The sequence below is a fragment of the Trichoderma camerunense genome, assembly GCF_050948025.1.
Source record: "Trichoderma camerunense strain CBS 138272 chromosome Unknown V8C40scaffold_5, whole genome shotgun sequence".
In the NCBI taxonomy this organism is placed as follows: domain Eukaryota; kingdom Fungi; phylum Ascomycota; class Sordariomycetes; order Hypocreales; family Hypocreaceae; genus Trichoderma; species Trichoderma camerunense.
The window spans coordinates 148,038-171,361 of NW_028145365.1; the positions used below are offsets into that span (position 1 = coordinate 148,038).

Consider the following 23,324-nt stretch of genomic DNA (forward strand, 5'->3'; position numbering starts at 1 on the left):
TAACCCGTGACCGGGATTACAGGTACATATATACCTTTGAAGATGGCCTCACCTCAAAACGCTCAAATTGGGGGCCGCATCACACAGCTGTTCCTTCCCCGCTTTAGCGTACATGGGTGTTGCTCCCACTGCTAGGCAAATAACGACTTCAACCTCAACCCGTCTTATCTACATCTAGTAATCAATGCATAACATGAGATTTACAACAGCATGCTAGGTAATTCTGAGGGCGAAGACCTCCTCTACAATCTAGCCTATGAGTGTGAAGGTCTCTTCTACCAGCTGCAAGAAGCCTTTCAGAACACGCAGTCCGAAGTCTCAACTGTCGAACTATGCGCCGAGTTTCAACAACGCTTCGCAGTATGGGCAGCACATCTCGGCGTTTTTGCTCGAAAGAGCCAATGCCTAGACACAAGGCTCCGAAATCATCCGGATCTTCAAGATCTCGTCGCTCGGTTGCTGGATGTCCTCCGTCGCAGCCTGCAGCAATGTGTGGCCGATACGTCTAGCCAAGGGGAGGGAGAAACAGTTCCAACGGCAGCTCTGAAATCAATAGACGATACCCTCACTCGACTGAATCGTCTAGGGGTCACCATTCGCCAGTCCGGTCGTGGCAAGTTCGATGCTAGAGCTAAGAAATTCGCTGCGGGCCTCGATCTAAGCTTATTTGCATTTCTATGTGCCAACGCCGTGCAAGCTTTATATCCGGGTGCCCACCAGTCTCTCAAAAACTATCTCAGCAAATCAATGACAGACAGATATGCGAGGATGCTATTCTTTGGTTCTCGTCATAAAAAACTCGAGACTCGCCGAGAACGACGCATAGGGCTGGCACCCATCCATGAAGTACCCAATGCAGAGACACAGCCAAGCAATCCGGTCATCCAGTTGGCGGTGATGCCCAAGAATCCAGTTTTAGCTAACATTTTACGACCGCCTTCTGCACCATCTTTATCTGATTTGTCTAGTGTCAATATGTATCAGATCAGAAATCGCCTCAGACCACCAGATGAGGCATCGACAAGGTTTCACAAAACGTCGTCGATTCAGGTAAACCAAGGCAACTATCCGCGACTACCCGCAACGGAAAAGGGCAGCAGCATCTTCACCTGCTACTGGTGTTCTGAACTACTTAGTAAAAAAACGCTATCTGAAAGTGAATGGCGGTATGTAGCCAGTCTCAAATATTAGAGATGAAAGATGCTAAATTACTCTCAGCCAACACATAGATCGAGACCTCAAGCCTTACATATGTCTCTCGGAGGGATGCCCTGAAGCACACCCAGCTTACCCTACTTTTGACGAGTGGTTTACACACATGGAACTGCACGACTCGCGATGGCATCAGCAAATTTACCTGACATCTAGCTGGGTGTGTACCGTCTGTGAATTCAACCAAGACGTTTACAGCAGCCCGCAAGCCTTGTATTCTCACCTGGAAGAATCTCATAGTGACGATTTCACAAACGAACAACTCCAAGCCATTTCACGACAGAGCAAAACAGAAGAGCCGAGAGCTTCAGACGACTGTCTTCTTTGCTGTTTTGAAGTGCAAAACAAAGGGAACGCTGACGAGCCGATGTTCCCTAAACGACGAAAAGGGCAGCCGAAGCAAGAGGCTAGCAAAAGAGCTAGGAAAACTTTAGAAATGACGAGTCCCAATCCTCACAGCTCAGATTTGGACCTCTCTGACAACTCTTCCGACTCGGACGACATGAGTTCTCATCAGAATAGAAGACAGCGTAACAAAGACCGTTCCAAGGCTGTAGCTCGGCATGTTGCGGTACATTTACAAGTACTGATGCTTCTAACCCTACGCTTCGCCGCAGTCTTGGAACATGATGATGAGGACCTGGATGATGGCACCAAGAGTGATTCCGTCAATATCGATGAAGGAAACAGCGCCTCAATTGGCGGTACTGATCTAGGAAAACTATCTCACATCGCCTCCGAGGTAGACGTCATAATGAAAGATGGAGCGGATGGGAGCGACGCGAACCAGGCGGAGGGCGCCATGGAGCTAGATGACGACGTGGATAATGACATCGCGGACGAAAGTATCCCAATTCCTGACACAGATTTTGATCTCAATTTCGTCCCAAGGCAATACGATGACCTCGAAGCCAAGGATGATGAGTTTTTAAACATGGTCATTGAGTCTGGAGCCTACCAGTCTTGGCGAAGCGACTTGGTGGACGTCACAGATATTATCTGCGTGTTGTATCCGCATTCAGAGATTGCGGGCAATGAGGCCCAGCAGCTGGCCATGAAAGGATCGCCATACATCATCGGTAAGAACGAGGCCGACAGTTTTGGTAAGGATGAGGTTGACAATTTTATAGCCAAAAAGGATCTGGAGGACCACCCGAGCCTCCTCGAGCCTGACACCACAAACTATGGTGGCTACGCCATTTTACTAAGGCTGTCAAGCCAAACTAAAAACCCTGTAGCTGGGTTTGCATTTGGAAGACATCCTTACAAGTGTGATATTGCCTTCGTTAATGATCCGCTGCGGAGAATCAGCAACATGCATTTCCGGATATACGTCAATGATTACGGCATGGTTATGATTGAAGATATGTCTACTAATGGCACTTTCATCAACAAAAACCTTTTGACTTCTCCCTCAAAATACCAGGATAAACGACCTATTTCACAGGGGTTAAGCTCTGGAGATATTATTTCTCTCCGTCTTCCCGATGATGAGAACGATCTTTCTTTCCGAGTTCAAATCCCGCACCGAGATGATGAACAAGAGGGGACATACACGCATCGGGTAGGGGAATACCTTGCTCGCTATGCCTCACAGGGTGAGACCGTCACCGGGCGGGGAGGTTTACCTTCTGACATGGACGTCGTTCTGGAAGCCGCAGATAAGTCTTATCGCGAGTCCATGATAGCGCAAAGGACTGCTTCCGATGAAATATCGTCTCGCAAAGACTCCCTTAACGAATCGGTGGTGGACAAATGGCAGCGGCAATCAGCCGATGATGTGGTTGTTATCGAGACACGACCTGATGAGGGGGTCCAGGAGGAGTACAATGACAATCCTAATGCAGATGTTAGAATCGACAACGAAATATTTCCGGACGATATCCGACGGATAAAAATTACACAAGAGGCTACTGATGCGTCAGCGTCCAGATCTCGAGATCCGTCTTGCGAGCGCGATCGGCCGACGTTGAACCTCATCCGTCCCACCCCAGTTGCCAGTCCTGCCCCTATCAACTCCCAGCAGTTGGATGGAGACATAGAAAAGCCTGAGATAATCCTTCAGGCTATGGATACCATTCTTGGCAACCATATCTCGAAACTAACACAGAGCCCGTTGTTGTCCAACTTATTAAGTATGTGCAAGGACGCCTTAATCTCTTTCCAGAAGAATCTTTACTCGTTTGGCCAGAATCATGCTATGGATGCCATGAATAATCGTAAGTCATTCTATTCATCGACTGGACCAGGAAGGCAAGGTGCTGAACTATCCTTAATAATAGCTCTCCATTCTCGCTCGCTTTCCGATATGTATTGGGGTCTACAGTCCACTTTGCTCAAACAGGAACACCTTCTATATACTGAGAAGATCAAATCTCCCGGTTATAGCGTGACGTTCTGTCAGGAAATTACGATCTATCAAATGCGCCTGGCTACTTTAAATAACCAAATGTAAGTCTTCAGATTATTAATATGCACGGAATTCGCATTGACATATCATGTGGCTACCAGACTCGAGGAGCGGGAGGTTGAGCCCCTTTCCGAACCAGAGATTGACGACGTTCCGCTTGAGACTTTGCAAGTCGATGATAATAATTACAGAAAGGGTATCCGTATCCTTGTACGGCCTCTTATTGCGCATCTCAATTTTTTCTCAAACTCTGACGATAGTAATTATAAATGGCTCGAACTCCGCGCTGATGGGGCTTCCCCAATTAGCCCCAAACAGACGGTCATGGCTATAACTCAGGATTTGATAGACGCTAAATGTACACTCAGGATATTCAAGTCTGCTGAAGGTGAGATAGCACAGCCGCCGTTGTGGTGCGAACTCTACTATCATGATCCCGCTCGTGAGAGCATTGCCCTCTTAAACAGGTCGGATGTGCCTGTCTCACTCAGCCGGATGTCTCATGCTAGCAGCAGCTTGTCACTGAATGAATCTTATATCATTAAACCGCGTCTCCACAGAAGCCTTAGGCCAGGCACCTTTAGGCTCGAAATAGAAGATGTTGCAGTGCTGGACATTCGGATTTTGGGAAAGCGACCAACTGGGAAGGGGACAGTTACTGAGGCAGCAAATAGGGCAGTTAGCAACGCAACTGCTGCGCCAAAGGGTAAATCGTCTTCTTCGGTTAAGGACCCAAAGAAAACGGCTGGGGCAGAAGACGATTCTCGCATTCTCGAAAGACCACTAAGGGGGAAACATGCAGTTGCTGAAGCAGCAGCTAAGGCAGTTAGCGACGCAATTGCTAGGGATGTGGCTAGAAGGCCTTCTTCGGTTAAGTACCTAGAAGAAACGGCTGATGCAGAAGAAGACTTCAGTCCCCGTCTCAAGAGAGTTGGCCATGTGGAATTTGATAAGATTGCAAAGGCCAATGAGGCTAGGAAACGCCAGCCCATGCAGCCCCCTCCTATTCCTCGGACCATTCCCTCAGTGGCAGCCGGGCTGGAACCGGCCTATGGTGCCCGCAGTGGTTACCAGACGCGCGAAGAAGATGCAGAAGAAGAAGATATGGAAGTACGACAGCAACGCCTACGGCAGCGCATGAATGAGCGGCGCCGGCCCGCTACTGTTGTGGCCCAAAGCAGTTACCAGAAGCTCGACGAAGACGCAGAAAAAGAAGACATGGAGGTACGACAGCAACGCCTGCGGCGGCGCATGAATGAGCAAGCAGGGGAAGACGACGAGTGGGAGCCTGCGTTTCAACCGTACAATGCGCTGCCTGCTCCTCATCATAACACAGAGACTACCCAAGAAAATGGTGAGGATGCGCCTAGCATGGGTAGTAGCTTTAGTGACTTGGACGGTATGATTCCCTATCTTAATCAGACACTCTTTACTTGCTGACATGCTCACAAATACAGATGTATCAGTTACGCAGTCCGCTTTGGATGAAGCTCTGGCTGAACATGTGGCTGAATGACAAATCACTTCGTGGTCGGCGACTATGGTGTCTATTAATGGGCGTAATGGGACCTGGATGATGTTTCTCCTCATAGCATCATCTGTCCTTACATTAGCATAACTAAATCGGAACGGAAACAGGCTTCGTTCCTAACCACAGACCACAGCTATCTTGGTGCTTAGACGGCAAGAGATTGTATGATATGACTATATGGAGCGAGAAGTATAGATGTAGCAATTACAGCTGTCCCTTCGCCATTACGATCCAAGGTATTAACCAGTTGCTGACAAGGTTCGTCTGCTTTCACCGGCAGCGTACGTTGATTCTCTCATTGAGTCGGTCAGGAAGTATCTGGATAGTTTATTTCTTGTCCCATTTCGCACGCTTATGGCCAAGCCAGGCGAACCAGACGACAAACACAAGGATAGTGAACGGCGCTACAGTGACGGGGAATATCCACCACTTTCTATAAACTTGCATCTCTCCATCCGCAAAATTAAAAATGGGGGTGCTCAAAATCGCCTGGATGTAGACAGTTAACCTTTATACTGAAAAGACTGTGAAAGATGATGACATTCTCACCGCAATAAACGTGCCGGGCAGAAATAATAGAGTAACTGCCGCAATGGTGAGCATCGCAGCGCTGTCTTGCCGTGCTAGTTCAGCGAGCTCCCGAGTCGATTGGCTCTCTGCTTGGTTGGCAAGATGGTACAGCTAATGTCTCTGTCAGTAAACAAAGTCAAATTCATCGTTCCAGCATCCCTTACCAAGTCAATCCGTGTTTTGGTTCGACCGCTGTAGTCGGAGATTAAGTATGTCAATGACTGGCAACTCGAATCTAGATATTCGAGAGTACCGTTCAATGTCATAATATCTCGCGCCGATAGATTCGCGCAGGTAGTTGTGATTGCATAATATCGTGACGTGCAGCTCTTGAAGAACTTCAGAAGGGCAGAATAATCGGACAGATTCCGTGCCAGTATATGCCACTCCCGAGCCAGGGCATGCAGCTCATGGATGGATTGGTTGTTAACCTCTGAATGGTCGACTGTTTTGTCCTGGCGTCTATGAGCAGGCGCTTTATAGAAACCATTATCTTACATAGAATCTTACTAGAGCTTTTAACTCCGTGCGCTTCAAAGCAATATCTTTCTGCCATGTCCTCATTGCCTCATCCGCAATCAAGGTATCGATGTAAAAGAAGCGCGTCGAGAGTTTAGCATCCTCGGCTACATTTCCGAGAAACCGCGTAAGCACTGATCCGGGAAGGTCAAGAAAGAAGTATGTGGCTGAGCTTTTGGCTATTGAGAGTTGCGTGCACGAGTGCTTCTTCTCTTGAGGGATGTATTCGTAGAAGATGTCTAATTCGTGTTAGCTACTACAACGGACTGTTTACAACACGAGAATTGCAGTACCGAAATCCTTTTTGTATTGGTCTTCTTTGTAATCATTACTATAGCACATGTGCTTTGCAGAGTACCAGTGCCCAATGCCGCAAGTCGCTTCAATGAAAGTGTTGAATAGTCCTGCGTGCTTTCGGAGACATCTTAGCATTGCTGGATTGATAGCAGCGGAAATAATCTCGCCCTGCCTAGGGCTTTTTGTACTAGGAGTGACTTGACGAGTCTCTAATAGACTGTGAATTCATGTTAGTAGTTATAATTGTACGACTTCGAAGGGAAAACTAACATTAATCGTAGCTGTGCTTGTGGTTTCTCTTTCTACAACTTTAGTTAGCGAAAGACTTCCTAAGCATGGGTTGTCATACTAAAAAGTTCTCTAGCTCGGTAGCAAGTTCAAAGGCACGATCAATTGCTGAATAAGTCAACTTCAACTGTACCCCAAGAGTTGAAGTGTTATGTACTTACTTATTTTCCCATCATGAAAGTCCATGACACGGACTGCAGGCCAAACTCCTTGCCATTGTTCCCTTTCCTGAAGCGCCACTTCCAGCTCATTGGCATCGATGACTTCAGGTTGATTCATGGCGTTTAAAGGTACAGGCTGTCACCTACAGTTGTCAAGAAATAGCTGCCTATTATTATTCTATCTTAGCTTCTCTCTTTTACGCCCTCGTGACCTGGTGTATATATGCATAAGCTGATTGGCCAATCAAGAGGAGATTGTAGTATGTCAGCACGATTTCTCAATACTAAGAGAATATGGAGTCGTTGGAGCGATCAGGCGGTAGATAGAATAAGCGAATATTATATAAAAAACGCTGTTTGGGGAGCGTCACCTGGCGGTATAATTGATGTTTTCCGAAGGTTAGGTCGGTAGATGGGTAATTTTGTTACTGGCTTGTAGATGAGGTATCTGAATTCGATCTGATTGTTATGATGACAACTAACTGTTTAATTACTTTATTCTAAATGAGTATAGAGAAGCTAATAATTCTTCAGTCGTGTATTCTGAGCCGAAGTGGAAAGCTACTATAGCTTTCCTGGCTTTCCAGATTGTGACAAGTTCATACTTGACATGTAGGGTTGATGACAAGAGAATTACATATTAGGGCATATGCTTATAGCGCAGTATTCACTTTAATAGAGCAGTGTATTGAGTCACGGGGAATAGCTGATAAGAAAAAAACATATAGATTTACTAGTAGATAAATGACAGACCGAGGTAAATACAGGTACAGCTAGCCGCAAAAACGAGCGAACTTAAAAACATATAACCACAAGAGACAACATCCTAGCATGGGATATGCCGGTTTATATAGCATTGCTTGCCTGATCCCTGCCATCACCGTCTGTTTACTGGTCAACAAGGTTGGCATTGATGGTCTTGGGGTCAGAAGCGATAGCACCCAGTGCATTGACAGCCTGTGTCCAGTTATTAGCAATCATAGTCGGGGATCCGACCGCCGAGATACCAAAGTTGGCAGGATCATAGTTTGGGCTCGATGGTTCTTTGAGAACATGGTATCCGTGCCCAGTCATTGCGGCTACCACACCGGTGACTGCAGCGCCCTTCTCTTCAGTTGTCGTTCCGTTAGCCCACTTGAACGAGCACAAGTAACGATCGTCAACGTCATTGGATTCCAGGTTCGCCTGCAGAAGCCCCCTATGTTTCATTATGTTAGCATGTCATTGCTTACAAGGAAGTGATTTCTATAAAAGGACTCTTTATGTTTATTCTTCAACAGGACGTGCGATGTTGGGGGAGAGGGGTCTTGGTTTAAGACAGGGACCAAGGCATACATGCAAAACGTACATGAGCTTGGCAATGTCCTGCTGTCGAGCATTCAGCAGCGACCTCTTTTGCTTAGCGGTGAAGGCTTGGGATGCCTCGAGCATTGCTGCGGCAGTGCCGTACTTGATCTCCCAGCCGCCTCCAGACACTTGCTTGACAAAAGCCGCATGGACGCCTTTGCCGGTGAAGTCGATTTCGGCGGCCTTGTTAGACAAGATGGACACGTTGATCACAGTACCCTGCTGAGATCCGAACTGAGCAATGTAGAACTTGACCACCGGCGCAATGGTTGCGACCGTGTTGGGTTGGGCAGCGAACTGTATCAAGACACAGCTGATTGTTAGCCTTGCTGTTGTGTTTCTCTCTCATAGCATATTCTAATCTACGCCAAGGATGGGGCAATATGTGCCATCTTACCGTCGCAACGGGGATTCTTTGACCATTGCTATCGACAGAACCTAGACCGCAAATGAAATTCTGGTCCGGTAGGAAAGCACCGGGGTCAGAAGCAATCTGGTATGTTCCGTCGGGAGCTTCGTACTTGGTCGCACTACCATCGAAGGTAGGGTTGCCGCCACTGTTCACCAGCTTGAAGGTGCCTAAGAGGAAATCAAGGTTAGCCAGCTGATTCATTCACAATTGCGAGGCTAATACTTTGACATCACACGTACTTCCTGGCGAGCCAGATTTTCCCAGCGTCGCGAGCTTCGAGTTGCTGATCTTTGTGACAACATTCGAGCCCGGCAGATCCTTGGTAGGAACTGGCGAGATGCTTGTCCCTAAAAAGATGCTCAAATTAGCAAGTCCAAAGAGTGATAAAGGGGGGAAAGGGTAGTGGGTTCCTACAAGCATAGTAGGTTTGAGTTACGTCGATTTCGAAGGTGGTATCGCCATTATCAGCCGGGACATACTGGCTTGCGATGATGTTGCCGTAGACAGGGCTGCCACCGTTGTTGGTAACGATGGGAGTGGCACTGAAGAAGGCAAAGTTGTTGTTGAACCCGGAGTAGTTGGTGAAAAAGACCTTGTATGTAGTAGACATCTTGAACGACAGAGTCTTCTTTTGAAGGCTGTGAAGAGTATGATATGTTTGAAGTAATGGATTGATATGATCTCAGTGAGTATGTTTCTTGGCTTGAGTTGATGAAGGAGAAGGCGGAATAAAGGCGAGGTTTTCAGTCTTTATATATTCGCTTTCTGCCCTCTTCCCCCTCTCTTCCATCAACTACTCCTCTAGCAAAGATCATCAATCTTCACGCCCTCTTTCCACTGAATTACATAAAATAATGACATACACGACACAGGTTTCCATGATCTTCTACCTCATGATATCAATGGCTTCAAAATAGTGATATCATTAATAAAATATTGATCCCTATTCAGGCCTTCAGCTGTCTATCAAAACGCCACTTACACGGGACAATATCGCGAGCTGAGGCCTCGGCCGCACTAGACTGAGCTGCGCAACAAATAACACAATGAACTTCATCTGTATTTCAGCTGGTCTATCTATAATTATACATATATGACTCTATAAATTAGGTGTCACGATACAGCTTTACATTTTTATCCTCGTCTCAATATCAGCTCTGGCTGGTCTGAAAATGACCAGTTTTCAAAATGACCACTTTGGTTATCAAAAGTAGGTCTTATGTCTTTCATATTTTTTACATACCTTTCATATTATTTACATAAATATTCAGCCAGCCATTGTCTTCTCGATTTGGATATACCTTGCGGTGGTGTTTTGAATCCTTATGACAGCTGATGAGACTAAGTGCCGTTATGGAAATATTGACTCAGCTTGACCAATGGTAGCCGTCCATCCCGCGGCAAAGAGTCAACTAGCGACCGAAAAAAGACTAGCCAACTCTTTTTGAAAGACATTATTGCAATGATTCCGGTCGGTGAAAGTCCAGGATAACTTTTGATTGGTTCGTATGTAAGGGACGGCGATCCCGATCGTTTGTGTATGATTGGGGGCTTGTGACGGATGTGATATTGGTTCGGGATGTCAATATTTGGCTGATAAAGTGGCAAAAGCGAGATTGTGTTATTCTGTGGTATTCGTCATTCAGCTTCCTACCAGACTATGACGTGAATAGGACGGGACAAGGGGAGGACAGAAAAAGAAGACGGCAAAATGAACAAGTAAAAACATTCAGCAATATGGGTACCTAATCAGCTCATCATGTGGTGCTTTTGTAGGGGAACGCCTGTTCAGCTAGAATTTTACCATTTAACTATAGTAGTAGTTGATAGAGAAATATAGATATAGTGGTAGTTATGAGGTAATTATAAATATAGTAGAAAATATTAAAGAAAATATAGCTATAGTAGCAGACACTTAGCACTTAAGGAACAGGCGTATAATTTGACTCGTGGGTGTTTGAAATCTTCTCGGTCTCGGTTTTTCTGTCCTCAGCTTGCGGGCTCTCTCTCTCTCTCTCTTTCTGTTTTTTTTTTCTTCTCGCAGCTCACAGTTTGATAATTTTGCAATAAAGCAGTTGTTTCTACAGTAATAGGTTAGCTGTTCAGGGTGCTGGAACAGATCTGCTGAAAGGAATCCTAGTCCCCCAGCTTGGTCTTATAAACGGGGCAGATGTACCATTCAGGAGCATCACAGTAATCGTACACCACGTATACCCATCCATAACCTCTTGGAGAGAGACGGCCATTGGAGACGAGGGACGGTGAGATTGGCGAAGGCGAAGAGTCGAGTCAAGGACGCTGGAGAGGAGTCCTAAGGCAAGGTGGTGGGGTATGAGGGTAACAAAGGGCTGAAGAGCACAGAGGGCTGAATGGAAGAGAAAAGGTATGTCTTTGTGGAACTAGGAGAAGCGAAGACGAGAATATAAGGCCCAGCCAGGCGAGTAGAGAAGGCATGGCCAGGCCCGGCTAAGTGAGGGGGTACGGGCACCAGCCAGAATACCAATAAAAAAAATCCCCATGTTCCAATCCAATTATATTTTGAATACTGTGGTAATAGTTTGTTGACAGCTAGAGATCGCACTTTTGAACTGGGCTGGGGGTATACCGAACTTGATATGAGAAACCCGGCTCGTCCGGTCACTATAGAGACCACGGCGCGAGAAGAAGTCAGGCATTACTTGATTTAGGCGTCATGGCTTCGTTTCTTTAACAATGAGGCCGCCGTAGCAGCTAAAGCTCATTTTATCGCGATAAGATGAATTGATTCATCTGTCCAACTGTAAGAAATTGTTCTTCGTTTATATCAGGAAGCCGGGCCAAGGCCAGCTTAGTCACCGATCCTACGTCTATCAATTAATTGCAGTACAAGGCCGATCGCGTCCCTCCATCAAAACAACTAGCTATCTAAGTCATCTAAATAAGTGGAAAAGGTAATCTTATATGTTGAACGAATGACACATCCCTAATATACTTGATTATAAAGTCTATCAAGTAATATCATGCCGTGTATCTCGGGTCTCGCGCCATTCGTGCTACAGAGCACATCACCACGCCCTGCAGCTTCCATACACTTTATTCCCGCACCAGCAACAGACTTCCCGCGCATAGCCTCCGAAAAACGGCATCAGTAAATTCTCTTAGAAAAACTCTGGATGCAAAATAAACAGAAAAAAAAAGCGGCATCCGTGTATTTTAAGTGTAAGTGACAGAAAGCCTAGGTCATCTCCCAGGGGTTACACAAAAAAAGAGGGACTCAAGCAACCATCAGCATACAGAAACAGACAACCCGCACATATCCACAACACTAAACTCATCTAGCATAGGTAGTCGTATTCTCTCATGTATGCGTATATTCACCTTGTCGTTACACACTTGGTTCCCCCCATTCTTTGCCTTTCGACTCACGCCGATAGGCCGGGCTTCTCTTGGTGTGTGACAACTCGCTCCGGTTCGATCCCTGCTCTCCATTTTTCTTATAATCCTTGCCCGACCGTTATAGCCGCAGATGGTTGCATGGGATCTCGTTAACTGTATCTGGCCCGCTGCATGGTGTTGATTCACCGGTCCGCACTAGATAGACCATGACTCTATTGAAGCTATAAAGACGTCAACTTGTGACTCCCTCCGTTCCACATAAATATACTTCCATTTCAATTTCTTTCCTGTTTAAATCATTATTGGCTTTCATCCCATTAGATATGCTTTGACTTGCAGCGGCACCACCCACATGCCATCCGTCACGTCGGGGAGCGAGATCCGCGGCCACTTACACGCATCACAAGACCACCCCTCAACCGCCTCCACCCCTGCAGCCCCCCTTGCATCTCTCAATTTCTGCTTTTAGTTTTTAAATCTCTTGAATCTTTCTTTTTTCTCTCTCTCGCTAGTCATTCGGTGTCTGCAATCTTTATGTCAAGCGGTTTGAAGAGCGAGAGAACTCGAAAGTATAAGCGTCGGAGCGGAATGCCTTCCAAAATGCCGTGGGCGAAGCTGCAACTCCAGCGAGATCCGGAACCGGAGACTCAAGCCGATGGAGGTATAAGTCGTAGAGTTGACGATAGCGGCGAGGAAGCTATCCTAGAAGCACATCAACAAACTTCAAGTCATCTCATCGACAGCCGAGATGCCAAAAACAATATCCACGTCCACATCGACACTCCAATCGACGACCCTCCCACCGAACACTCCCCCCTCCTCCACCGCCGCAACTCATCATCCTCAACATCCTCCTCCTCCTCCACCGCTCGTTCCCTCATCTTCCTCGGCGAATCCTCCCCGACCCGCTTCTGGCTCATCTTCAGCCAGATCCTCGCCGCCCAATTCATCGCCAGCTTCGACAGCACCCTCATGGCCTCCTCCCACCCGGTCATCACTTCCCACTTCAAGGCCGCAAACTCCGCCTCCTGGCTTTCAACGGCGTTCCTTCTCACGTCGACGGCTTTCCAGCCGCTGCTGGGCAGGCTGTCGGATGCCATGGGCAGAAAACCTCTGTTCGTAATGAGCTTGGCTATTTTTGCTTTGGCGACGCTGTGGTGTGGTCTTGCGGGGAGTATTGAGAGCTTTGTCGCGGCGAGGGCGGTTTGTGGGCTTGGGGCGGGAGGGGCAATGACTTTGGGAAGTATTTTGACGAGTGATTTGGTGCCGATTGAGTATGTGTGCTTGCAGGCCTTTGGCTTTCCCCCCTGGTGATTTTCTTGAAACTCTTCTTCTCGCTTATATGTGTGTTGTTGATATAACTAACCTTCTCTTCCTTTCTGCTTCCAGACGTCGCGGCAACTATCAATCATACGTCAACATGTCATTCGGTACCGGCGCCGCCCTCGGAGCTGCCCTCGGCGGTGCCATGGCTGAAGCACTTGGCTGGCGGTGGGAATTTGGAGTCCAGATCCCGCCGCTATTGCTCTGCATTGCCGTCGCCGCGGTGGTAATTCCAGATGACATTGGACTTAAGGGTCCGCGCAAGGGGTTTCGGGAAGCGTTGGGCGAGTTTGACTTTAAGGGTTCTGCTTTGCTGACTGTGTCGACAACGTCTGCGATCTTGGGACTGGTGAGTTGTTGTTGTTTCCGTTCATTCTTCCAGAGTTGTGGTTGGACGTGTGTAAGAAGAGAAGTTGACGATATCCCCCTGCTTCACAGAACTTTGGCGGCAACATCTATCCATGTAAGTGGCCAACTCTCCCCTCCTTTCCAACACCAGTATGTTCTGACAATCTCACAGGGACTCACCCCCTTGTCATCGCCTCCCTCTCCATCGCAGCCATCTCCTTCCCAACCTTTCTCTGGATCGAATCCCGCGTCCACCTACCCATCATGCCTCTCCGTCTAATCCGCCACTCTCCTCGCGCAAACCTCATCTTCTCCAACTTTATCGCCGCCTTCCTCTCCAACTGCATCTTCTTCAACATGTAAGCAAAAAACAAAAATTGCCCCTTTCATCTCGCTCCTCTCACCTAACACACTCACTACACAGCCCCCTATACTTCCAAGCCGTCCTCTTATCCAGCGCCACCTCCTCCGGCCTACGCCTCGCCCTCCCCTCCATCACGTCCTCCATGATCGGCGCCTCGACCGGCTTCGCCATCACTTTGACCCGCCGCCTCAAGTGGCCCGTCGTGTCCGGCACGGTGTGGTATCTCGCCGGATGCATCATCCTCTGCTTTTTGCACCGCGGCATGTCCACAATCGTCTACCTCCTCATTCTCATCCCGCAGTCTATCGGCCAGGGCTTTCAGTTTCCGGGCACGTTCATGGCCATCCTGGCGTCTTCTTCGCAGTCTGAGCAAGCCGTCGTCACAAGCACGCTGATCCTTTGGCGGAGTCTGGGCTTCGTCCTGGGAATAGCCATGAGCAGTCTTGTCGTACAAAACGCTTTGGTGTACTATCTCAATATCTTCGTCCAGGGTAGAGACAAGGCCGAAATCATCGAGCTTGTTAGGGCGTCTGTCGAGGCCGTTGCCAAGCTACAAGAGCCGTACAGGGAGCAAGTCGTGCAGAGCTACGAGGCGTCTCTGAGGCTGACGTTTATCCTCTGCACCGTGGTCGCTGCAATTTCGGTCCTCATTGTCCTGCCTATGAAGCTGCCGCGCTTAGCACCGGTAAATCGCAAGTCATGATATGAAAAAAGTAGGAAAAATCTGCGAAAATATGAGGATAGAAGAGCGAACCTAGATACTCTGTATGGCTAAGTTAGAAAATGCGTCAAGAATAGAATGCATTTGACTTGATGATTTGCTTTGTACATGAACCTCCTTGGTGCCTATCCATTCGAATTACCCCTTCATAATAGTAACAATATTGAAAAATTCTTTTTGTCTCCTGATTAATGGTATCCGTTGACGTCTCCCGCTCGCAGAGCTTCCAGCTCTTCTTTGGCTTTTCGGTATTCCTCCTGTGCTTCTCGCTCTCTTCGACTAATGAAGTTTACTTCATCTCTCAGTGATTCTAGTCGTCTGTTGATAGCCACATCCTCGGAGATGGCCAACGTCTTGAATCCGCTGAGAGCCACCCTCGCCTTTTCCAAGGCCTCTGCTGCATCTGCCACTTTGTCTTTAAGCATCTTTTGCCGCTTCTGGTATCCGCCCAGGTGCAGCGTAAGCTTCTTCTCAAGCTTTGCATCTTCTTCCGCCGATGTCATGATGGCTTCTTGAACAGCCTGTTTGAAATGGTCAGAATCAGGGATATACATTAAGAAAGAAATACTGTCGAGTAGGGTGGCAACTTACGTCAAAAGCAGCTCGCATAGCGGCATCCTGCTCATCATCGTCATCATTATAGCATCCCAGGCCCAAAAGTAAAGAATCCCCTCCAGCTCGGCTCTCAAAGGCGGCTTGGATATCCTCAAAACTGGGCAACGGCTTGGTTTCCGAGAGAATGCGGAGGCGCGCGTCGGCAAGGAGTCCATCATCAATGTGATCCAGAGGCTGTAGCGTTCCCTTGACCTGAGAACCGTTGAGCGGGAACTTTGTAGCATCATTGGCCATCAGAGTTGCGGTCTCTACGGCAATCAGGGCCGCAGCAGGGTCGGAAATATCCTTCGCCCTCTTGAGCAATTCTGTCAAGTCGACAACCACGGGTCGTGGAAGCCCTCGCTGTATAACCTGAGTCTGTCGTCGCCGCTCAAGTGCCTCCTCAGCCTCTCGTCTTTGGCGTTCCCGTCTGTCCCGCTCAGCAGCATCCTCCTCCATGGCCTCGTCGCCTGCTGCACTGTCAACCTGGTCTTCGGGTATCTCAAACTCCCACTCTGTATCCTTTGGCTTGGGCAACGCAGCCAATCCAGCGCGCAGCTGGTTCTGCATAGCCATCTGTCGCAATTTTACGTCCCGAGGGGTTGCTCCTGTCATCGACATGCCGTCTTCCTGGTTGAGAGCAAAAGTGTCTCGAGGGGTTCGCATGGGCGTCTGTCCAGGGACAGCACCGTTCGTGCCACCGTTTCTCAAAGGTGTTGCCAGAGGGTTTGGAGTCGCCATGACCTGCTTCCGAGGCGTGATGCCCTCGAATCCTGTTGACCCAGAACCCTGGTGAAGAGGAGTATTCTCGCCTCCCAGCAATGCAGATTGGGTTTCGTTCAATGCCCGGATGTTCCTGATTTCGTTGGCAATGTGGTCCTCCTGCGCAGGCGCTCTGGGCGTTCGGATTGGTGCATTTGTGTTGAGTGTCGAATACGAGTTTACAAATCCTCGAGTCGCATCGTTGTCGCTTTCTTTGGCCATCAAGTTGGCAGCCTCGCCCATCTTGCCCATCTTTACAATCTCCTCCAGTTCGCCCTCGCTGACTTGCGGTGCTGGCAAGTTTAGAGGTCGACGCTTGCTGCTCTGTTCGGCCTCCCGAATCTTTTGCATCTGGCCAGCCTTGATAGCGGCCTTTTGGGATTCTGAAATGCCGTCCTTGTCGTTCTTCCTCCTCTTGCGCTCATTGTCTTCATCGCCATCGCCCTTTCGCTTATTGGCCAGTTGCTGTTTTCTAGGGTCAAACGCCGCCCGCTGCATCTCGTTCCGCGTAAACTCTTCCGAAGTGTCGTAGAATCCAGGGGCAGCTTTCCTTTCGAATGGAATATCTGCATTGTAGTCCATCTCGCCCTGCTTCCGCGTAGTCACCTTGATGTTGATGCCAGCCGTCTTGAGCTCTCGCCGCTTCTGCAGAGTCGCCAGGCGACGAGATTCCTCCTGCTGGCGTTCTCGAGCCTTTCTCTTGGCCTTTTTACCCTGCGTGTTGGCCAGACGGGCACGGGCTTCGCTAAGCATCTCCTTTTCATCTTCGTCAAGATCGATGGTATCAGGTCGAGCAGGTTTCGTCTCTGGATCTGGATCGAGCTCGCCGGGTCGCAGTCTCCTCACATCATCGGCACTTGGAGCTTGCGTCTCGCCACCATCTGGTCCGGTAAGACCAAGGCCAGACGACTCACGAGCCTCGGCCTCGTCAAGCAGCTTCTGGTATCGCTCGAGACACTGGTTCGCAGTTCGGCCGACGATCGGGGCGATGGTGCGCCATTGCGTGGGCATAATCTTGGCGAGATGCAGCAGCTTCTCATCCTCCTCCTTGCTCCATTCGATCTTCTTGATGCTGGGGTCCAGCCACTCGTTCCATCTGGCTTTGCACTGCTTGGGCGTCTTGCGCGCCAGCAGCGACGACACGCGTGCCCATTGGTTGAGGCCATACTTGGAGACGGAGGCCTTGAGGATCTCGTCCTCGATGTTGGTCCAGACGCCTCCCTTGACGACGGGCATTGTGGCGATGGCGATGGAATTGGTGATGGCGATGCGTGTCCGCTTGCCGGTTTGGCTCCAGAAAATATCCAAAGCCTCGCAGCCGTACCGCGTTGCATTTAGCTGGGAATTGCTGAGTCATCTTTACATGTGGGTTCTGATTGGTGGGCCACCGACAGCTCAGCGGCGGTTACCGAGCTCTTCACCTTGTCCCCGATTAGGCATACTGTAATGCTGTACTGATGGCTGCAGGTTACCTATCATCCAATGTCTCGGCTCTGTTAGAGGATGCATTGTTAGGGCTCCCCGATCATGCAAACTGTCAGGTACGCTTGAGGCACCAACGGATGTCTCTGATGGCCCAATTGGACCGCTTAGCCAGTATCTCGACGATGGATTTTTTATTTTTTATCTTGTCCCCTGGCAATACCTGCATGACGTGCCACGTAGAAGCTCTGGCTTCCTATCAACGGAAAATATGGAGTCTATCTATTAGTAGTAGATTGCCGGTTGAAGCCCAACACTCGCTATCGGCGAACTAACAGCAAAAGGGCAAAAGAGCAACCGAGAAAACAAAAAGTACCATCTTCTCCTCTCTCCAAATCCGACTGAGCAAATTCATACATCATAGCTCTGCCCTGCTCATCCGATTTTATGCATCTGAAAAAGTCTAACCCGTAATTATTGCAGTGTGAAACTGGTCCATCAAAAGGCTAATCATCCAGACATCATCACAAAGAAGCACATACGTACACTTTAGCTAGCGGAGGGCGGACTTCGGACTCCACCGACCCCCAAAAGTCCGAATTACCAAGCAAGATTTCGCTCTGCCCAACACCAACAAAGAGATAACCAAGGCAGCCCATCCTTTCACTTTGCCCTCTTAGGACCAAGTCACAACCCTATTCCCAGAGGCGTGTCGCCAGGCCCCGCCCTTCTAGCTCAAATCCTGTACGCGGATAGGCTGGAAGCTGCGGACCGTCTGCGACTCTCGGCCACCGGCAGCGTCCTGGTGGTGGGCGACTATCGCAAGGAAGCGTGCAATTCAGGCACGATAATCGCGGCGACGCCCAAACGCAAGCGTCATCGATTCGTCGACTGGTTGGCCGATAGCTGCATGCGATTTGCTGCGCTGGTCCGCTAGCCTCGACGACGTGGTTTGCCCCGAGTCTGTCTGTCTGTCTGTCTGCCTCGTTATGCAAAAACGACCAACCAAGATAAAGACAGCATTGCGTTGCAGGAAACGAGACAAGACGAGACGAGCCTGATGCAGATAACGTCGTCACCACTCACACACTCCGTACGGGGTTCGAGATAGCCAGTCACACCAATTCGCATCTCGCAATCCCCCAGAAGGCGCCAAACTCAGGTCTGGCCTGTCCCATCTTCCCTCCTCCTGGGGCCCCCGGGTTTCGTTTCCGAATCCACTCGAGGCCGTCCACGCGATTGCTAGAACACGTTTGACGGACACCTTGAGGGATTGACTTGCTTTGTTGGTTCCTCGGCTCCACTCGGGCATTCCCCTGTCATTCCTCCCATGCCCCCGTTTGCTGGAATTCTGCATGTAAGCTCTTACTGTACTCCAGAAAATAGCTTTCCAGCACTCATCTCGCTTCCTCCATCTGCAAAGCTTCTTGGGCCCCCTTCTCTTCATCGTATGTACTACCAAAGTATATAAATATTCACTCCCTAGTCCCGTATAGCTATAGATCGAGGTTCCGGCCCGGCGAGAAATGGGACAGAGTCAAGGCATTTGTCGCTACCATAACTCCGGAGGCTTCCCCATAGTCTTCCCGACCTGAGCGAGCGCGTTCTGGCGTTTCCTCGTATTTTATTTTTGTTGTTTTCCTGCCCTCGGACTGGATTATCTTGAGTCGCATCAACACAGGCAACTCTTTTTCGCAGTAATAACTGCATCGTACACACAAAATGACAGGTCCGAAACGGATAAGCGACGACCGGAGTCCGAGTCCGACGATTCGCGAAATCGACAATGATCGCGACTCAGACGTCACCGAGACGTCGCAATTGCTCGGCCCCGAAGGATACGGAGCAAGAAAAGACAGCTGGGACAACGACGTCGATTTCCAGCATTTGCCGTGGTGGCGCAGGCCGTCTGTATGTTTCACATGCCCCGAGTGCGGAGACACAGCTTCCATGGCGACACAGCATGCATCTAACAAGCGCCGCAGGTATTCTGGCTTCTTGGACCGTATGCCGTCTTCACTCTCGCCTTTGGCGGCTTGATTGTTCCTAAACTCAACCTGTGAGCAGCAACCAAGAAGACCTCCCCCCCCCCCCAAATCAGTGAAATGTCTTGCTAATGACGGTGCTGCAGAATTCTTGATCTTGTTTGCAAGCAGTACTTTGCAGACCAGCAACTCATCAACCCTCATTTCACCTACAAGCCCATCGTCTTGGGCTCCGACAACCCGCAATGCAACATCCCCGAAGTCCAGCGAAATGTCGCCACCTTCATGCTGGGCCTGAACCTCATCATCGGCGGACTGAGCGCCATCGTCGCCCCCAAGCTGGGCAAACTCTCTGATCGCTACGGACGACGAAAGCTCATGGCTCTCGCATCCTGCGGTGGCCTGCTCAGCGAAGTTGTCACTATTCTCTGCGCAAAGTACCCACAGGTCTTCAACTACCGGTGGATGCTCGTTGGTGCTATGTTTGACGGCATCACCGGATCGTTTACTGCCGGCAGCATTCTCAGCCAGTCGTACACGAGCGACTGCACACCACCATCCAGGAGGGCCGTGTCCATTGGCTATGTCCATGCTTGTCTCTTTACCGGCCTTGCTGTAGGCCCCCTCCTGGCCGGCTACTTTGTCAAGTGGACTGGAACCGTCATCTCCATCTTCTACGTAGCTCTTGGCTGCCACGCATTCTTCATCGTCTTCGTTCGCTTTATCATGCCAGAGTCACTGTCCAAGCGAAGACAGATGCTGGCCCGCGAGAAGCTGGCGAGATCCGAGACCAGTGAAGGCTTGCTTCCTTCTCGCCGAGTTCACAACCCCTTTGAGGCCTTTGAGATTCTGTGGCCCACTGGTCCCGGAACCTCATCAAGGCTGCGGATCAACCTGGTCGCTCTGGCCATTGCCGACACCATCATCATGGGTTCTATGATGGCCGTGGGCAACTGCCTGATGCTGTACAGCGAATACATGTTTGGATGGGGCACCTTTGAGACGTCTCGCTTCATCTCGTTACTGTCCATGATCCGCGTTGTTGTGCTCATGGTCCTCTTCCCCATCATCAACTACGTCTTCCGCATCCGTCCAGCAGCTCGACGACGACGCGAGTCTGGGGCACCTGCGGTAGAGGCGAATACGGGAGCGGACAACCTGGACATTTGGCTTCTTCGCTTTGCCCTGACATCAGATGTGCTTGGATGTATCGGATACACCCTCTCCCGGAATCAGCACCTCTTCTTCGCCAGTGGAATGGTCACCGCTCTTGGAGGCCTGGGCAGCGCTACTGTCCAGGCTGCCGTCACCAAGCATGTTCCCGCGTCACGCGTCGGGCAGGTCCTCGGTGCTGTTGGTTTCATGCAGGCGCTCTCACGAGTCGTCGGCCCTCTCATGTTCAACGGCCTATACGCCGTGACGGTTGCCACATTCCCACAGGCCATCTTCGTGCTCCTCGGTGGACTTTTCTGCATCGGCTTAATATGTGCTTTCATCATTAAGCCTCATGGTATGTATTCTCTCAACAAACGTCATCCTCAGCTCCCTCACTCATTTCAGCTGCTAACAAATCAATTACAGTCCACTGGGAAGATGTCGGCGAAGAAGACGAAGAACCATTGAACCAAAGCTCGGGACGCTTCGAAGCTAGTGCCGGCCAACTCATCTCCGCCGGCGAGGAGTCGGATTTCTTTTAAACAGCGGACGTTTCTGACGATGCACTTTTCGACGGCGCCTGTTCTTTAGCGGTTTGTGGCGCAGCGGTTGGTGGCGAGTATTTCTTTCGACAGCAGGCGAGACCAATAAGAAGGAGGATGTAGAAACTTTTGGGCATTTTGTGGACTGGATTTCTTTTGTTTGATGTTGTAAACTGAGCGACTTGTTACTGGATTTTTTTGAGAGGAGGGGTTTTTTGTATGATGTGAAATGTAATGCTAGAATACCATTAGAAGATACCAATACACTGTACGGAGCAAGCAAATCTCATCCGGTGAATGACATAGCTTGTCTTATGTCTTATAGCCATTTTAGCTGACTCCATAACTTAGTTGAAGCTATCACTCTGAGTTGAGAACTTACTCCACATTCAACCCAATCAACACTTCTCAATGGGCGCCCCAACGTTCTTAGTCTTAAATCTCACCTCTCACATCTCACTCTCACGTTTCTCATCTCACCATCACCCGAAGAACCAAAAACAAAAAAGGAGGAGCCAACTGGGCACTCATATATATCCGCATTCCTCTCACCCATGAGCCAATTTCTCCAACACTTGTCTCGTCATTCAGGTTAGTCCAGGAAAAAATTCATCTGAATTTCCCGCAACACTGAACAACAAAAAAGGGTTCAAGCTGCTAATACACGAGATTCTTTTTCGCGACTGCAGACTTATTGGCTTCAAGACCGGCATTGTTCCGAGTAAGCCGATTTGCTGCTCGGCCTTGGTTAGATCGTCCTGCTAGAGCGATTAGTCTGAAGAGCTTCGGGAAGCGTTCCTTTGTGAGAGGCGTCATGACTTCGACTAACACGGACGGAATGACTATCAAGTTTGGGCCCTTTGAGGTCACGAAGCAGGTATGCATAGAAAACCAATGCCAATCCCCTTTCTTCTTCATAAATCACCACAAAAGCATCATCGCTAGGAAACCCCTCTTGTAGACCGATATAAACCCAGCTGATTAACATCGCTCTAGGTCTTCCTGACAACTCCGCACTCCTACGGTCTTGTCAATCTCAAGCCTCTCCTCCCAGGCCATGTCCTCATCTGTCCACTCAAACCCTATAAACGCCTCCTGGATATGTCCCCCGCTGAAACAACAGATCTCTTCGTCACGGTCCAGCAGGTTCAGAAGCTCCTCGCCCGGCTCTACTTCCCGGACCCCTCAGATCTCATGTCGGGTAGCTTCACCGTCGCGCTGCAGGATGGCGCGGAGGCGGGACAAACCATTCCCCATGTGCACGTCCATGTGATTCCTCGCAAGAAGGGCGACATGGGAGAGGCTATGGATGAAATCTATGTGCACCTGTCTAGCGAGGAGGCCAATGTGGGAGGAGCTCTGTGGGACCAGCAGAGGCCGCGACCGGCTGGAAAGATGCCGAGAATTGAGGACGCGGAGCGCAATGCACAGACAATGGACCAAATGATTGAGGAAGCGGAAAAGTACAAGACCGTGCTGGAGGAGATGGGCATCGCGAGTTCTGTCAGGGGAAGTGAGCGGCTGTAAGAGCCCGGATGTCTGTCGGAAGGGAAGATGTTGTGCATAGAACTACTGTGTACCTGCATACACGGTGTATCCCTTCGAGTGCGATAAGGCACCACCTAAGTACTCTTAAAAGCTGTAGCCAATCAAAAAGTTGGGAATCGAGGATTCTCCCCTTGATATAGAAGAGAAGTGGATACGGTACTTAGGTGGTGCCTTATCGCACTCAAAGGGATGTGTTACCATACATTAGATGCTGCATGAGCATCCATGGTCGATAGAGATACAAGAATTAAACAAGGACGGCACGTTATCATTGTCATTTATTGAAAACTCGTGTTATCGTCACATTGCCGGGGAACCTGTGACTGAAGCGATTCATAATGTTTGTCTCATGCCGTTGAAACAAAATGTGTCCAATTGGGGTTGGCTGTTGAATACCTGGGATTTTTCGGCTCATTCGCTCGGGACATTGGTATGCAT

General features: G+C 49.3%; 7 protein-coding genes across 7 annotated transcripts; 4 read left to right on the forward strand and 3 right to left on the reverse strand.

Annotated features, from left to right (window-relative positions):
• Nucleotides 1-51: 51 nt before the first annotated feature.
• V8C40DRAFT_168253 (uncharacterized protein) lies at nt 52-5,230 on the forward strand. The gene is made up of 6 exons (XM_083211568.1): nt 52-1,166; nt 1,219-2,291; nt 2,343-3,431; nt 3,495-3,663; nt 3,724-5,021; nt 5,080-5,230. The coding sequence occupies exons 1-6, from the start codon at nt 211-213 to the stop codon at nt 5,136-5,138; spliced, it is 4,644 nt and encodes a 1,547-aa protein (XP_083075305.1). The 5' UTR covers nt 52-210; the 3' UTR covers nt 5,139-5,230.
• V8C40DRAFT_238324 (uncharacterized protein) lies at nt 5,196-7,137 on the reverse strand. Its single transcript, XM_083214422.1, has 8 exons — nt 6,989-7,137; nt 6,889-6,935; nt 6,810-6,841; nt 6,536-6,756; nt 6,234-6,481; nt 5,888-6,178; nt 5,275-5,834; nt 5,196-5,220 (listed from the first exon to the last, which is right to left on the reverse strand). Exons 1-7 carry the CDS (start codon nt 7,104-7,106, stop codon nt 5,664-5,666), a joined length of 1,128 nt encoding a protein of 375 aa, XP_083075306.1. The 5' UTR covers nt 7,107-7,137; the 3' UTR covers nt 5,196-5,220; nt 5,275-5,663.
• Nucleotides 7,138-7,876: 739 nt separating this feature from the next.
• V8C40DRAFT_285843 (uncharacterized protein) lies at nt 7,877-9,364 on the reverse strand (the record flags this gene model as incomplete). The annotated part of the gene is made up of 5 exons (XM_083222461.1): nt 9,162-9,364; nt 8,987-9,094; nt 8,733-8,914; nt 8,337-8,632; nt 7,877-8,186 (listed from the first exon to the last, which is right to left on the reverse strand). Exons 1-5 carry the CDS (start codon nt 9,355-9,357, stop codon nt 7,877-7,879), a joined length of 1,092 nt encoding a protein of 363 aa, XP_083075307.1. The 5' UTR covers nt 9,358-9,364.
• Nucleotides 9,365-12,710: 3,346 nt separating this feature from the next.
• Nucleotides 12,711-14,860, forward strand: V8C40DRAFT_273646 (major facilitator superfamily-domain-containing protein; the record flags this gene model as incomplete). The annotated part of the gene is made up of 5 exons (XM_083220514.1): nt 12,711-13,396; nt 13,512-13,794; nt 13,884-13,908; nt 13,966-14,152; nt 14,218-14,860. The coding sequence occupies 5 exons, from the start codon at nt 12,711-12,713 to the stop codon at nt 14,858-14,860; spliced, it is 1,824 nt and encodes a 607-aa protein (XP_083075308.1).
• Nucleotides 14,861-14,963: 103 nt separating this feature from the next.
• V8C40DRAFT_168319 (pre-mRNA splicing factor component-domain-containing protein) lies at nt 14,964-17,580 on the reverse strand. Its single transcript, XM_083211571.1, has 2 exons — nt 15,470-17,580; nt 14,964-15,399 (listed from the first exon to the last, which is right to left on the reverse strand). The coding sequence occupies exons 1-2, from the start codon at nt 17,468-17,470 to the stop codon at nt 15,067-15,069; spliced, it is 2,334 nt and encodes a 777-aa protein (XP_083075309.1). The 5' UTR covers nt 17,471-17,580; the 3' UTR covers nt 14,964-15,066.
• A 1,661-nt stretch (nt 17,581-19,241) lies between these two features.
• V8C40DRAFT_168303 (major facilitator superfamily domain-containing protein) lies at nt 19,242-21,621 on the forward strand. The gene is made up of 4 exons (XM_083211569.1): nt 19,242-19,567; nt 19,642-19,715; nt 19,788-21,151; nt 21,223-21,621. Exons 1-4 carry the CDS (start codon nt 19,379-19,381, stop codon nt 21,336-21,338), a joined length of 1,743 nt encoding a protein of 580 aa, XP_083075310.1. The 5' UTR covers nt 19,242-19,378; the 3' UTR covers nt 21,339-21,621.
• Nucleotides 21,622-21,635: 14 nt separating this feature from the next.
• On the forward strand, nt 21,636-22,983 carry V8C40DRAFT_238341 (bis(5'-adenosyl)-triphosphatase). The gene is made up of 3 exons (XM_083214423.1): nt 21,636-21,929; nt 22,028-22,215; nt 22,335-22,983. Exons 1-3 carry the CDS (start codon nt 21,893-21,895, stop codon nt 22,863-22,865), a joined length of 756 nt encoding a protein of 251 aa, XP_083075311.1. The 5' UTR covers nt 21,636-21,892; the 3' UTR covers nt 22,866-22,983.
• The last annotated feature ends 341 nt before the right edge of the window (nt 22,984-23,324 follow it).

Coding starts and splice junctions, on each gene's coding strand:
- V8C40DRAFT_238324 (XM_083214422.1), bottom strand. CDS start 7,106: ATGAATCAACCTGAAGTCATCGATGCCAATGAGCTGGAAGTGGCGCTT. Junction 6,482..6,535: donor CCAATACAAAAAGGATTTCG/GTACTGCAATTC, acceptor AACACGAATTAG/ACATCTTCTACGAATACATC. Junction 5,835..5,887: donor CCAAAACACGGATTGACTTG/GTAAGGGATGCT, acceptor CAGAGACATTAG/CTGTACCATCTTGCCAACCA.
- V8C40DRAFT_168303 (XM_083211569.1), top strand. CDS start 19,379: ATGACAGGTCCGAAACGGATAAGCGACGACCGGAGTCCGAGTCCGACG. Junction 19,568..19,641: donor CGTGGTGGCGCAGGCCGTCT/GTATGTTTCACA, acceptor CAAGCGCCGCAG/GTATTCTGGCTTCTTGGACC. Junction 21,152..21,222: donor TTTCATCATTAAGCCTCATG/GTATGTATTCTC, acceptor AATCAATTACAG/TCCACTGGGAAGATGTCGGC.
- V8C40DRAFT_168253 (XM_083211568.1), top strand. CDS start 211: ATGCTAGGTAATTCTGAGGGCGAAGACCTCCTCTACAATCTAGCCTAT. Junction 1,167..1,218: donor CTATCTGAAAGTGAATGGCG/GTATGTAGCCAG, acceptor AATTACTCTCAG/CCAACACATAGATCGAGACC. Junction 5,022..5,079: donor TAGCTTTAGTGACTTGGACG/GTATGATTCCCT, acceptor TCACAAATACAG/ATGTATCAGTTACGCAGTCC.
- V8C40DRAFT_238341 (XM_083214423.1), top strand. CDS start 21,893: ATGAGCCAATTTCTCCAACACTTGTCTCGTCATTCAG. Junction 21,930..22,027: donor ACACTTGTCTCGTCATTCAG/GTTAGTCCAGGA, acceptor TCGCGACTGCAG/ACTTATTGGCTTCAAGACCG. Junction 22,216..22,334: donor CCTTTGAGGTCACGAAGCAG/GTATGCATAGAA, acceptor ACATCGCTCTAG/GTCTTCCTGACAACTCCGCA.
- V8C40DRAFT_168319 (XM_083211571.1), bottom strand. CDS start 17,470: ATGCCCGTCGTCAAGGGAGGCGTCTGGACCAACATCGAGGACGAGATC. Junction 15,400..15,469: donor CTATGCGAGCTGCTTTTGAC/GTAAGTTGCCAC, acceptor CATTTCAAACAG/GCTGTTCAAGAAGCCATCAT.